Source organism: Dasypus novemcinctus, chromosome 11 (genome assembly GCF_030445035.2).
Source record: "Dasypus novemcinctus isolate mDasNov1 chromosome 11, mDasNov1.1.hap2, whole genome shotgun sequence".
NCBI lineage: Eukaryota > Metazoa > Chordata > Mammalia > Cingulata > Dasypodidae > Dasypus > Dasypus novemcinctus.
The window spans coordinates 86,000,488-86,015,670 of NC_080683.1; the positions used below are offsets into that span (position 1 = coordinate 86,000,488).

At 35.0% G+C, this 15,183-nt stretch overlaps 1 protein-coding gene across 5 annotated transcripts in view; it reads right to left on the reverse strand.

The window, feature by feature from the left end:
- The window catches only part of WASF1 (WASP family member 1), a 123,449-nt gene that overhangs the window by 13,161 nt on the left and 95,105 nt on the right, over positions 1-15,183 (reverse strand). For all 5 annotated transcript variants that reach the window (XM_058307280.2, XM_012518564.3, XM_058307281.1 and 2 more), the window contains 2 exons: positions 14,377-14,537; positions 7,813-7,947 (listed from right to left, as the gene is read on the reverse strand). In XM_058307280.2, coding sequence (XP_058163263.1) covers positions 7,813-7,947; positions 14,377-14,509 — 268 coding nt within the window. In that variant the 5' untranslated portion in view covers positions 14,510-14,537. The remainder of the gene's footprint in view (positions 1-7,812; positions 7,948-14,376; positions 14,538-15,183) is intronic.

Consider the following 15,183-nt stretch of genomic DNA (forward strand, 5'->3'; position numbering starts at 1 on the left):
CATGCACTGTAAAGTTAACAAGTTTTAGTGTAAAGAAAATATTTCCAAGTACTGGATGATCTACATTATTGTCTGTTTCACTTATTTTTTTATCTTGTACTTGAAGAATTGTAAGTTGTTGTAGATTGTAAGCTGTTGAAGATAGTCTATCTTGTTTATTAGCATCCCTGGTAACTAGGGCAGTCCCATTACAAATATGATGATTTAAAAAATAACTTCATTTACTCATTTTCTTTTGGATGGTGTGACAGGTTAAAATAAGAAATGCAACCAAATACTGCATTGGCAATTCTTAGAGTGATTTCCTGATATTAAAAATTAGGTAGTTTCTTATATAATTAGTATAGTTTTAAGTATACAGACAAATATTTTATACTATATAGCAAGAGCAGTATTAAACAATCATTAACAATTTTTAAATTACTTTTCTCCCTAAAGCAGTATCTCTATCATCCTTACAAGTAAAACTCACTCAGCCTGAAACTTTGGACCCATGGGATAGTTGGAGCAATGAGGCTGGCTTTGCAATGATCACACCATGGCTGCCTTCCCTGTGCTCCACTGCTGCTTGCCTTACAGCACACTTAAAAACACCAAAACACAATTCAAGAAAGAAAAAAGCTCTTTTCCCCACTATCACCAAAGAATGCTTATTTAATGAGTACTTACTATATGTACTAGGTGCTTTCGCTTATTTTTATATCATTTAATCCTAACAATTTAGTAAGATAAGAATTATTATTCCACTTTTAAGATGAGAAAACCAAGGAAAGAAAATTGTATAACTGGCTCAAGGTAAAATGGTTAATATGCAACAGAGCCAGAACTGAAACTCAGACCTTTTGCCTTTAAGGCTGATCCTTTTGGCCCAATACCACACACTTTTCCTCTGGCTCCTGTCAGAAAAGGTCTGTGTTTTTGCAATCAAAACATCAATTCTTACCACCTCTGCCCCACTTATTAACTACAGGTCTGCAACCAAGATAGAATCCAGTATGTATTCTCCCAATACTTTCTTGCTAAACGATGTAAAAAGCATGATGGACTTTCCTACCTTCAGTTCCTCTCATTTATCATTTGTCTTATTTATTAACAGACCACTGTGACAAAGCACCTTCCAGGTGTCAACAATGACATGTGATATTACCATCAGTAGCATTATATAACACATTAAGTTAGCACAGTGTTTGTAAATATTGAATTAGATATTAATTTACAAGTGTTTGTTTAAAAACTCATATTTTACATATTTTCTAAATTACATTGGTAGTTTTCACTGTTATTTACTATTTAATGGTAATGAAAAAACAAAAATATTGATACCACACTATGTAATTTGTCACAAAATGTTATTTTATTTGAACTCTTACTAAGTTTAAAACTTGATTAAAGGGAAGCGGACTTGGCCCAGTGGTTAGGACATCCGTCTACCACATGGGAGGTCTGCGGTTCAAACCCCGGACCTCCTTGACCCGTGTGGAGCTGGCCCATGCACGCAAGGAATGCCGTGCCATGCAGGGGTGTCCCCAGCATAGCGGAGCCCCACGTGCAAGGAGTGTGCCCCGTAAGGAGAGCCGCCCAGTGTGAAAGAAAGTGCAGCCTGCCTCAGAATGGCGCCGCACACATGGAGAGCTGATGCAGCAAGATGACACAAAAAAACGAGACACAGATTTCCATGCCGCTGACAACAACAGAAGCTGACAAAGAAAAACATGCAGCAAATAGACACAGAGAACAGACACCTGCAGTTGGGGGGGGGGCCGGGGGGGGAGGAAGAGAAATAAATTAAATTAAATAAATCTTTAAAAAAAAACTCGATTAAATAACTCTGAAAATGTTTCTATCCAGTCTCCCAAAACCAATTTCAAGTTAAGTAACTCAGCTTTTAGACTCTAAATTCTTCTCTACTTTTCCACATAATTTTAAAGGAAACCGTATACAATTCTGATAGTTACTAACTTGCTATGTTTGGCAGAAGAACTGTACTTTAAAATAGCATAGCTGTTAGCATGTTAGGATTTTATTTTAACACACACACCTTAAGGTATGTACTTGTATGTCTATTTTCAAATTTAAGGGTGGTGGCTAAGATATTTGTTAAAATTTAACAGTACTTTGAAACTAAATGTTCATTTTTATTCTTGTTACATGGAAGAACTATATGTAAATTTCTGAATTCTTAGGTAACATCCATGTATAAATTAAATATTTGATGTATTTAAAAAAAGAAATTTCGGGTGTAAATTATATATTTGACAGTATGGCCATAATATATTTTTTACCACTAGAAATGACTATTTCATGCACTTCATGAATGCACATGTACATCAAAGGAATATAAGGTATGAAGAAAAAAATATTAACCAAGAAACCAAATTAAAAGAAACTGTACCTATGATAGAGTTAAAGAAAATTGGATTTTGTTATGAGAAAACACTTGCAAAATTAAAGAACTACAAAGAATTATTTTGATTAAACTTTAAAACAGCCTTCTAAAATAACCTGGAAAAACACTTTGGGAACCATTCATTAAAATTCCATTCCTTAAATGCATGTGTATACACATATATATGTATATGGTTGTTTATTTATAGAGATAGTCTTTTCATTAAGTTTCTAAGCAGGTCTGGAAAATAAAATGCACTATTCTTTTTTCAGGGTTAAATTAAGTCTCATACTGGGATTACTTGTCATTTATTTGTTCAAAATAAATTTGAACTATTAGTATTTCTTAAAACCAGGGTCATCACATCACAGGTAGCATTATTCTTGCTATAAAAATGGAAGGACAGAAACAAAAGCATATTTTTCAGTCTCCTTATATCAAAGGAATTAAGGAGGCATGATAGAGACTTATACTCTGGAAATAAAAATCAGGGAAGGGCAAATAAAAGGACCTGAATGGACACAAAAACTTAAGACAGGCGAAATTATTTGCTACTATGCTACCTTGACCACAGTTATCAACCTCCAAATAATGTATTTGTCTGGAAGCATCTGTCAATTTCAGCAAAGGAATGTTTTAATTCTGGAATAAATTCCTAGATCATGATCTGCTGGCTGCTTTTCTGACTTTTCTAGCAGGGCATCTCCAAATTGCATGTGGCCCTCATGGACATTAGTGTCCCCAGAAAAGGGCTGTGCTTGAGCTCCCAAGGCCCCATACCTGGACGTCCATTCTGTCTAAGGAGTTTTCTGTGAGGGACAATTTGAAAGTAAGAGGAGGCACACGTGACTGTCTACTATGGTGGAAGTAGGGGATGATACTGAATACTTATTTATTTATTTATTTAAGATTTATTTATTTATTTATTTCTCTCCCCTCCCCACCCACACTGGTTTTCTGTTCTCTGTGTCCATTTGCTGCGTCTTCTTTGTCTGCTTCTGTTGTTGTCAGCAGCACGGGAATCTGTGTTTCTTTTTGTTACGTCTTGTTTGAATCAGCTCTCTGTGTGGGTAGCGCCATTCTTAGGCGGGCTGCACTTTCTGTCCCTCTGGGCAGCTCTCCTTACAGGGCACACTCCTTGCGCGTGGGGCTCCCCTACGTGGGGACACCCCTGCTTGGCGCAGCATTCCTTGTGCGCATCAGCACTGTGCATGGGGCAGCTCCACAGCATGGGCCAGCTCCACACGGTCAAGGAGGCTCGGGGTTTGAACTGCAGACCTTCCATGTGGTAGACGAACGCCCTAACGACTGGGCCAAGTTCGCTGTCCTGAATCCTTATTTAAAGGTAATAAGATTATCAAGGTATTATCTGAATTAATTTAAAAATAGTTTTTTCAAATTTCATTAATTAGTGATCACTCTAATTTTACTTGTACTATTGCTCAAAACACAAAGCGAAAAAGAAAAACAGAAATAATGAAAATGTTATGGGGATAAATACTACCAATAAAATGTATATACATTTGTCAAACACACGTAACTTTGAATAAATGACTAGAAAACTTGAATGTAATTTTTAAAGATAAAAGCCAGTCTGATTTCTCTAACCCTAACTTAAAATTTAAATAAACATTATATTTAAAACACTTAACTTTTATGACTGAAACATATTGCACTTATTTTAAGAAACAATTCAATTTTTTGATTAAAAAAACATCAAACCAATACAAAATTCCAATTAAAAACCATACTTGACAGTATTCATACCAAGAAACCTCCAAATAAGACTTGATAACATAACACTAATAACATCACATTATGCAAAGAGCATCAAAAATATTTTTAAACTTTATAAATCAAGTGTAATTAAAGTATCAAGTTTAATAGTAATACTAAAGCAGACTAGTAAGATAGGGAACCAATAGATGGATCTGGAACCTGGCAGAGAGTCCACATGGACATCAATAACCCCCAGGTGGCTGCTGGAAGACCCTCCCCAAGATTCTGCCACTCAGAAGAAGACTTCTTCAGGAAGCCAGGAGAAGCCCTGGATATTCTCCAAGGACTTCATCATTGGGCCCTCCTGGGAGACTGATGGGAGAAATAAGCAATCAAAACAGTAAACAGCTGGAACTCCTCCCCTGCCATTAGTAAAGGAGTGGGAAAAATAACAGTTCAAAAAGCGGTGCCAGGCCTAAGTTCTCTCTCTCATGGCTCTCTCACTTGTGGACCCATACCTGCCCTCTGAGCACTGCTCTTGCCATTTTTCCTCTGCCGTGTGGCCACATAAGTAAAACTTGGGCATTTATAACCTGTAATGGGGAATTGTAGTCTGTACATCAGCCTGCCTTATCACTTTTCACGCCCTTCCTCTCTACTTGGGACCCCTGATCTGTTATTTTCTCCCATTTCTCTTCCCTCCCTACCTGAATAAATTACTGGCCTAATTCACCCAACATGCTCTTGAAATTCATTTCTGCAGCATAAGTCAAGAGCCTAAATAAAATCCTGTAACAATACTATGATCTCTGGATATGTAGTGACCACGAGTGGAATGGGAAAAACAGAATAGAATAAAATAATTTGTATTCAAAATTAAGAATTTTTATTAGTTTAAAAAGTGCTGGTTTTTTTTTTTCCTTTTTAAAGTAAGGGTGCCAATATGATTCAATAGGAGAAAAATATAGTCTGTCAACAAATGGTACTGAGACAACTGGATCACCACATGCCAAAAAATGAAGTTTGACCTTTTCCTCATACTCTACATGAAACTAACTCAAAATAGACCACAGACCTAAATATAAGAGCTAAAATTATAAAATTCTTAGAAAAACATACATGAGAGTAACTCGTCATGACTTTGGGTTAGGCAAAGTCTTCTTACAAATGATATCAAAAGCATAAACGACAAAATAAAGGTAGATAAATGAAAGTCAGAGTAAAAATCTCTATGCTTCAAAGTATACCACTAAGAAAGACAACCCACGGAATTGGAGAAAATACTTGCAATTCATATATCTGATAAAGGACTTGGATTCAGAATGAATACAAAACTCTCACAATTCAACAGTAAAAAGACAAGAAACCCATTTTAAAAATGGGCAAAGGATCTGAACACACATTTCTCCAAGCATACAAATGGTCAATAAGCATATAGGATGTCAATATCATTATTCAGCAGGGAAATGAAAATCAACACCACTTCACACTCACTAAAACAGGTATAAAAAAATACAGATAATAACAAGCATTGGTGATGAAGTGAAGAAACTGGAATCTTCTAATGGGAATGTAAAATAGTCTGGCAATTCCTCAAGAGATTAAACACAGAGTTATCATATAACCCAGCAATTATACTCCTATGTATATACCCAAGAGAAATCAAAACATAGTCCACACACTCAAAAAGTATTTATGAATGTTCATAGCAGCATTATTCATAGTAGCCAAGAAGTGTAAACAACCTGAAAGTCCATTAACTGATTAATGGATAAACAAAATACAGTATATCTATACAATGGAATATTATTCAACCATCACAAGTAATGAAGACTGGAACATGCTATAACATGGGTGAACCTTGAAAACATTATGCTAAGCCAGTCAAAAAAACCACATATATTATATTATTTCATTCATATGAAATGTCCAGAATGGACAAATCTATAGAGACAGAAAGTAGATTAGTGAATGCCAGGACTGTGAAGAGGGTGTAATGCGGAGTGACTGTTTCTTTTTGGGGTGATAAAAATGTTCTAAAATTGACTGTGGTCATAGTTGCATAACTCTGAATATACTAAAACCATAGAATTGTACACTTTAACTTTAAATGGGTGATTTGTATCTCAATAAAGCTGTTAATAAAGGGACTATTTTTTTCCACACACAGAGCTGTGATTTTATATTTTTGTACACAAAAGAAACTTAGCATGGTAATTATTTGCCTCTCCTTACTTATATTTTACATTAAATTACATCAAAAGAAGATGGTTCAATCACTAAGACACCCATCCTTACATTCTCCTTTTTTGCTTTTTCCATTGATGTCCTTTAAAATATTTATTGTTCAAGTTTAGATCTCTCATGTATCTTGCATTTATAATAAAAATGTTAAGCAACAAAAAATATTTTGAAGAAAGGGTGAAAAAGATATTCACATTAAAACGTTCTCAGGGGAAGCAGACTTGGCCCAGTGATTAGGGCGTCAGTCTACCACGTGGGAGGTCCGCGGTTCAAACCCCGGGCCTCCTTGACCTGTGTGGAGCTGGCCCATGCGCAGTGCTGATGCGTGCAAGGAGTGCTCTGCCACGCAGGGGTGTCCCGCGCATAGGGGAGCCCCATGTGCAAGGAGTGCGCCCCATAAGGAGAGCCACCGAGTGTGAAAGAAAGTGCAGCCTGCCCAAGAATGGCGCCGCCCACACGGAGAGTTGACACAAGATGACGCAATTAAAAGAAACACATATTCCTGGTGCCGCTGATATGGATAGAAGCGGTCACAGAAGAACATGCAAATGGACACAGAGAGCAGACAACGGGGCGGGGGGGGGGGGCGGGGAGGAAGAGAAAATAAAAAAATAAATCTAAAAAAAAAAGGTTCTCATGGTGGATAAGTGAAAATTGTGCTCTTGATAGTTCCATTTCTTTTTGTGAAGAAATAGAAAGAGGCACTTGGGTAATATCAGCATTCAACATAGTCTATTGTGGCATGAAATGTGCTCTAACCAATAAAATTTCGAATATTATTTTAATCTGTAGTGTGGCTTTTGAACCTGATATCTCTGGTTTAATATCTTGGTATAGGATATTATAGGCTGACAATTTGTGCTCTTTTGGAAATATTCATTAAAGTAGGAAGTAACATTCAAGTAAATAACAGTGATTTTACACACACACGCACAAAGCATTTTCTAAAGTATTATAACTATGTGACTATATCAAATACCATTGATTGTGAACTTTGAATGGATTTACACTTTATTAATATGTACCAATAAAATTGATTTGTTAAAAAATTTAAAAAAAAAGAATTACATTCTTAAAGAACCAAACATAAGGATTTCAGGTAATTTTCAAATCATTTTTATTTTGAAGAGTAAGTATGCAAATAAATTATAAGGGAGAAAAGAAAAGAGAGAGGAGGAAAAGGTTGGTTAAAATGCTTTCTTCATATCAAGATAGTAAGAGCTTTTTAGTATGCAAAAAGAAGAGGTAAAAAAAAGAAGAAGAAAAAAGATTAGAAAAGAAAAGCCAGGAAAGCCATGCTGATAGTGTTTATATGAATCACTGATCTCTTACAACAGTACATGAGAGGTTGTGGGCAAAAAGTTTTGTAATAAATAATTCATTTTAATACTGTTCTTAAATATTTCCATTTCACCTAAGTTAAAATATATATGGGAAAGAAAATAAAATAAGAATAAACTTACATTCTTCTTCTTTAGGATCAAGCTGTGTAACACTAACAGATAAACGGTCCACACGTTCTTGCAATGAGTTAACTCTGAAGGAAAAACTATGTGCTTCATTGAATAATTCTCCAAATATATCTTCAGCATATTTACCTAAGCAAAAGTAAAATAAACACCATAAAGTCTAATGTGATCAGAGATAACTACTGAAGAATTTAGCATTTAAAAATGCTGTCCTGTGGAATATGGCATTTATTTAGCTCTATTTTCAACATTAAACCCTACCCTAAAATAACACAGTAGTGACAGGGTGAGGAAAAAACACAAGCCCTGGTTTTAAATCATGGCTCAAACACTCTCTACTGGGTGACTTGCATCTGAAATGGAAATGCTCTACCTACTCTGTCCATATCGACCCACTGGTTGAGGGGTAGAGATTATTATATAAAAGTACATAAAAATAATAGGACTTTTAATCTTAAATCAGCATTTATACATAGATTCTACACAAGAATTGAATTTTAGGCCAAGTGGCAGAATGTGTGGTTCTTCATAGACCTAGTATATGACTTGCCTCCAATACCTGAAACACAGCTTCTGAAAATGTGTTATTTTACATTTACTCTTGTTCTAATTTCTAAGTAAGATATCATAAATCTAAAATCACTGCACTTCTCTAGTCATATAAATTCCCCTCACTTAAAAGGATAAACCAAAATAATCCCATTTTAAAAGGAGAAAAAGAATAGAAATTTCTACGTAGTAAATAGGCTAGAGGGAAGTTTAAGAAGATCTATAATGAAAGATATTATAGTATACTTAGAACATATAAAAAGGAATACTTCTTACAAAACAAGGATGAGTCAATTGCTATCTTTACTTTCAAATATTAAAAAAAAAAACCTGATAGATGACCTTCCTAAATCAAGACATTTTAGATCCAAGTATGGTCTCTAGGTTAAAAATCTAGCTCATCTGTAAGCTCTATGAAGACAGCTCCTGTGACAGAAGTAGTCAAATACTGAAGGAATTAATTAATCTTGGTAGTTTATCTTCGTGTCATGCTGTACTTTTTCAGACTATTTTAACATATTATCAATTAAATCAACATTTACTGAAGGCTCACCCTGTGCCAGGTAGGTGATATGACTTACTGAAGACACAAAAAGCAAAACATAAAATTCCTACCCTGGAAGATCTTATAACCTATAAGAAACAAAATCAGAACTCTAATCTATCTATAATAAATTAGGAATAAAAGGGTGGCTTTGTGTATATTCATTCACTCACACTTATCTTTTAAACAAAATTGACTAAAAATGTCTTAGGTGCCAGCCACTTGTAACAGATTCCAGAGATATAAAAATGATTGGAAGAAAGTCCCTGCCATTGATGAGTTTTGAATGGAGGGAGAGAGAGACACTTAAACAAACATGGAAACATTCAAATCTTTGTTCCATTCACTGTGAGATCTTGGTATCAATTTTCTCAGCTGCAAAATAGGGATAAAACTATCTGCCTCAAAAAGAAGTTGTAAAGAAAGCAAAGGGCCTGGCCCAGTACCTGCACAGAGGAGAAGCTCAACAACTGGTGGCTGAGCTATGAGTCACAGAGCACAGGGAAAGAAGGACCTGGTAAATAATGCATAAAGCCCAAGAAGGAGTGGCTCAAACTAAACCCCTTATTAGCAAACCAAAACTTAACTTAGTTACCATTTCTTGTAAGAGCTCAGCTCTCCCAGAACCCAAAACCTAAGGCCAACCAGGTTAGCCAAATAAGGATGATATCTTGAGAGAGCCAGTGGATTCACTTATACTGCCAAATTCCTAGTTAGTTGTGTACACCTGTCTAAGCCTGTCCATATAAACCCTTTCTTCAACTCTTTGGAGCTCCCTTCTATTTTCTGGATGGGATATACAGCCTGATTCATGAATCGTTCAATAAATGAGATCCTACTCTTTATGATGTTGAGTAATCTTTATGTTGTTGAGAAGTTTTTCTTTTTAAACAACTTAACACTTTTAGATGTGGGATGGAGTTTGAGACAATTCCAGAGACACTCAGTTTCTCTAGAAGATAAGGAAAGAATCTCAAATGGAAGAAAAGGCAGGTATAAAGTTATTCATTTATTTCTTCAACAAATGTTAGGGCTACAGAGATGAAAGAGGCTTCCCTAAAGGAGACAAATCTAATCCAGGGACCCTTAAAATTACAGTCTGTATACCATCTGAAATTACATGCAGATTTTTAAAAGTACATTTACATTTTCTGGAGAAAGGGTTCATAGCTTTTTAACAGATTTTTAAAAGTTTATAGTCCCCCTTACAAAGCACTGACATTGCTAAGATAAACATCCCATCCGTTTTTTTCATATCCTTTTTTACTTTCCAAATCTACTCCCTTCTTCTCGCAGATAAAGGTGAAAGGAATGAAGTTTGTAATGTAAAGTTGATAGTGCATGGATCTGAACTGTAACTAACCTTATTTTTATTATGCCACTTCTCTGTTCAAGAACCTAAACTTCTCTATATTATCTATGATGTTAAATCTAAATGCCTCATGGAACATTCTGTGTTCTCCATAATCAGAGTCTACCCTACTTATTCAATATCATTTGTCCATTTAATCCCTCCTCTAGATAAATATTTATTTTCGCTTCTACTCATTTGCTTAAATTCTGCCATGCTAGTTGAAATGCTTTCCCCATTCTTCTCCACTGTTCCAAAAGAGTCTTTTGTTCCTTCAAGTCCCAGTTTAATTCACTTCATATTTCATTCAGCAAGCCTTCTCTAATGACTTCATCTAATGCTTATCTCTCTTCTCTCAGTTCCTATTATCTAAAACACAAGATTTTCAGTATACATATGCTCATATTATTCAGAATAGTTTCTCTGTTAATCATATCCAAGGCTTTTCAAGTAAATGGGGTATGCTTTTGGGGGCAAGAACCACATACCTTACTAAGCAGGCAAGTATTCAGGGTTATCTGTCTCTTGTCTGTCTACCTAGTTATTTATTTAATTTGTCTTATTGATTCAATTTATCTATCCACCCTTCTAGCCATCTAGCTTGCTAATTATCTATCTGTCAAATTATCTGTTCCGTTTAAGAACAAGAAGTACGTTTTATCAGCTCATCTTGGCAGCATGAACTGACTATAACCAACAAAAGGAAGGCCTTGGGAAAAGAATGTGATAAAAGGTTCCTCAGGTAATTGGGAGTCACAGTGATTAAGTAAGACAGTGATAAAATGGAAAAGAATTTTTGTAAAGCAGAAGAATTTGTACATTAAATGATTTCTAGGCTTCCAGTAATTATTTATTATAAAACAGAACTATATTCTACTAGGAAAAATCTCATAAAAAATGAGTCCCAAGCCATGCTGACGCCTGCAGTTTACCTAGAGCCATTTTGGATAGCCTAGTTTTCTAAGTCATTCAGAGATTATTATTTAATGCATAAATTAATATTTTAACCATCCTGGATGGAAAACTTAAAATGTATTCTTATACTTCCCTGTCATATTAAGTGGAATACAAATCAAAAGATAATTTAACCTTTTCATGAGAACTTATGGTCATTATGAAAATCAATTATTATCTTAGGCTAGAAAACAGTCCTGAAATGTATAATAATTACTTTAAAATTATTCCTGTTTTTATGTTATTTTCCAGTTTTTATGCTGCTTTTTCCCTTATTTTGTACGTTCCTTTGCTATAAACTATCTCTTCTGGCTGGCTTCAGTGTACGCTTGCTTCTATTATCTCCACCTCTACCCGTTCTTTTAATGTTCTGAAGCATTAATGTTTGGAAACCACATAATCAAAACTATTTGAACTATCAAAGTGAAAGTAAAGTCTCAGAGAGAGGGATCGATTGGTTATATTATGGGTATGACCTTTAGGCATGGGATTATTTATTCTGGCTATCTAGAGGTCTTTTAAATTGAATTCCAGGTTCTCAATTACATCAGCTGGGAAAGCTGTTATAGCTTAATTCCAGGGAATTGTTACACCTTGCTACAATATTTTGTGAATCTCTTCTTTGCTTCTGAATCTCTATGTTAGAGAAAATACCTATGTGGTTTCTGATTCCTTATTTCTTTAGGAGGCACAAGGTCCAAAGCCAGGACCTCTGATATGGGAGGGAGGTGCCTAATCGCCTGAGCCACCTCTGCTCCCTGCTTTGTCGTATTTCTCACGTTTTTCCTCTCTGTGTCTCTTGTTGCGTCAGTTCACTGTCTTCTTTAGGAAGCACTGGGAACCTCTACTCCCTGCTTTGTTGGGTCTCTCATTATGTTTTTTCTTCTTGTGTCTCTTGTTGTGTCAGCTTGCTGCGCCTGCCCATTGTGCCAGCTCACTGTCTTCTTCGGGAGGCGCCGGGATCTGAACCAGCGACCTCCCATGTGGTAGGTGGGAGCCCAGTCACCTGAGCAACATCTGCTTCCTGACAGTACAAACATATAAAAATGTCCAGAGAAGTTATTCTAGGTGGAAGAAACTATCTATGTAAAGGTATGAAGCACAGAAATCCATGAGTTGTTTGGTTAAAACATACTGTGTAAAATCAAATAGTGGGGATGGTAGCCATATCCCAGAGGCCTTGTTTTACTTTGTAGACAATGCAGAACCATTTAGAAGCTTTCAAACACAGAAGTGACTTGATCTGACCTGTGATTTAGATCAATAAATCTGTTCATAGCGTGCAAGATGGACTGATGGGAAGAAGAGGATCTATTTTTATGATATATGTTTTCACCATTTAAATATGGTCCTGTTTCAGATTTTCCAAGACTATATATAAAAACAAAAAACAAAAACAAAATTATTTGCCATCCTTGATTTGCCCTAGAACCCATCTTTCCCTTTGAAATTATCTGCAACTAAATTCTCTTAAAAAAATGCTTTCTTCTCTACTTATGTAACTGACTGATTCTACCCAAACTTTTAATCTTTTGCCACCACATACCTATTCCCTACATTTGGTTTCATTGGTGCTTGTGCTGTTGCTACCTACCTACCCACACACTCAATCCTTTGACATTTTGGGGGAACTGCTAAAATTCTAGTTAATCCTCATGGTATTCTTCTATTAGAATGGGATCAGGGAGATTCAAAGCCCTGAGAAGGAGTAATATTAGAAAGGATCAACATCTTTAATACAATCACACCCTTCAGAATAATGGTTACTTGCAGGGGCAATCAAACCCTAAACAAATTAGCTTCAGGGTACAAAAGTTTTCCTATTTTTTACAAAAGAACCTTTAAAAATGTTTCTCTAATTGATATAATTGATGATATAAATTTTACATCTCTTCAAATCTTGTTAAACAGGCCTACTAATTTTTAGAGATTTAATCTATTTCCCTACATATTTGGAACACTAAGTGGACAAAGGATTATTTCATTGATAGTCATCCCTCACATCAAAAACTTCCAGTTGGAGTCTATTTATTTGCTTGAATAAGTTATTCTGGGTACTTAATGGTATAGAGGTGAGTTTAAGAAAGAGAAAAGAAAGGAAATTTGGAGAGTAAATACAAGAAGAATAAAGTAACCTGCTTAGGAACTTTTCTAGTTATTGGACTTTAAGGATTACCAAATATCAGGATTTGATGCTTTCCCTTTCAGGATTTCTTTCCCGACTCACAAGGCATTTAAATGGAAAAATAAGCATTTGAAAGGGGCCCTTTATCTTTTTCCTCAGGAAACTAAAAGGGAATCGAGTTCTAAAGTTCTAAAACTTTTTTTTTTTTACAAAGCTCTATTAAAACAATACATCCAAAATGTGTGTCTGTTTGTCCAACTCTTTCTCTTAGGAGGTGGGGAGCAGACATCGTGGTAAAACTTATTTAAGAATCCCTTTTAAAAAGTTGGCAGGTTTCTGCTTTAGCAGCAAAAAATTCCACATAAACCAGAAATTCAAATAACAAAAAACAAGTAGAATTATGTAGTTATATTGATTGTGAGAACTGTGTCATAAAAATAGGTAAAACACAAGTGATGAAATTCAGAAAGGGAAACCGGCCTCATAATGTTTTCCATTTCTTTTTATTGTTCCAGGGTGCTTTGTATAACCTAGTGGGCACTCTAATACTACTGAATCTTATAGTAAACAGTAATGGTGTATATTCTAAATGTGTACCACATATGTACACACATTTATATGACTGCAGGCATTCCTTAGTAAATATATATAAGATGGAGTAGTACTTATACTTAAATTGGTCTAACACTTATATTTATATTACTTTTGAAAAATTCCTAAACAATACGTAATGTGTGAATAAAATTTTTTCAAATATGAAAAGTCTTACTACCCTGAGAGTTCAAAGAAAGGTCTGAAGACATATATAAATTAACAGTGTATTGAAATTTCACTTGTTTAAGATATCTCATACTTTTTTTAAATTTCAAAATTAATGCTAAAATTCTTTAATTTTACTTAAAAAATGACTACACATTCCAGGATAATTTTGTATTCCTCACATCAAATACAAATTAATAACAATAATATATTCTTAACTTTAAAACATAACAGTCTTGTTTAAGACTAATATTTTTATTATTATAAAATACTTACTTAGGCTACTTAGTTGTCTAATTATATTTGCCAAAGAAATATTGGTTACACATTCCAGTTCATTCTTAATGCCTCTGGGTAGCGCTGTGTGGCACAAGTGCCTAGGATCGATGTTTCTTTTAACTAATGGCATCTTGGGATCAACCTTTGTGCCAGTTCACCTGCAGAAAATCAAACAACAAATTAACATTACTCAATTTCAACCAACAGTGTAAGGCCCTATCTTTCACATTTAAGAGTAAATTATTTTCTTGCCTCCTAGTAATAAACTCACATGAAATTTTGCAAAATGGTTAACTGAAAGAGTGAATTTAACCAGGAAGATATAAGTGTAACAAAGAAACAAAAATTGATAATGCTGGAAGTGAAATTCAAATTGACTGTAAGTGGAATTATAGAAGAAATAACTGCCAATCAGAATGTTGACTCTCCTGCTATTCCATAGATTCTAGATATGCAGCCAGAGGAATCTAGTGAAGGTGAACTTATCTACATAAATGAAGTGGTTGTGACAAAAAGGATGAAGACATCCCAGCTGTTGGAGATCTTTCATGACACTGAAAAAGCAAAGGACAAAATGTTGGAAGCTGATCCAAATTTAATACAAGGAGTAAGATAATTCTCCAAGGCACAGGCAAGATGATTGCTCTGTGAGTTCTGTTATAAATTATATGGTGAGAAGGAAGGTAAGCATTGTTCAAACTTCCTTGAAGTGTTTTGTTTCTTTTCTTTCCATTTTTATTAGAACCATTGTAGGTTTAAAGAAAATTTATGCAGAAAGTAGAGTTACCTTATACCTCCCCCACA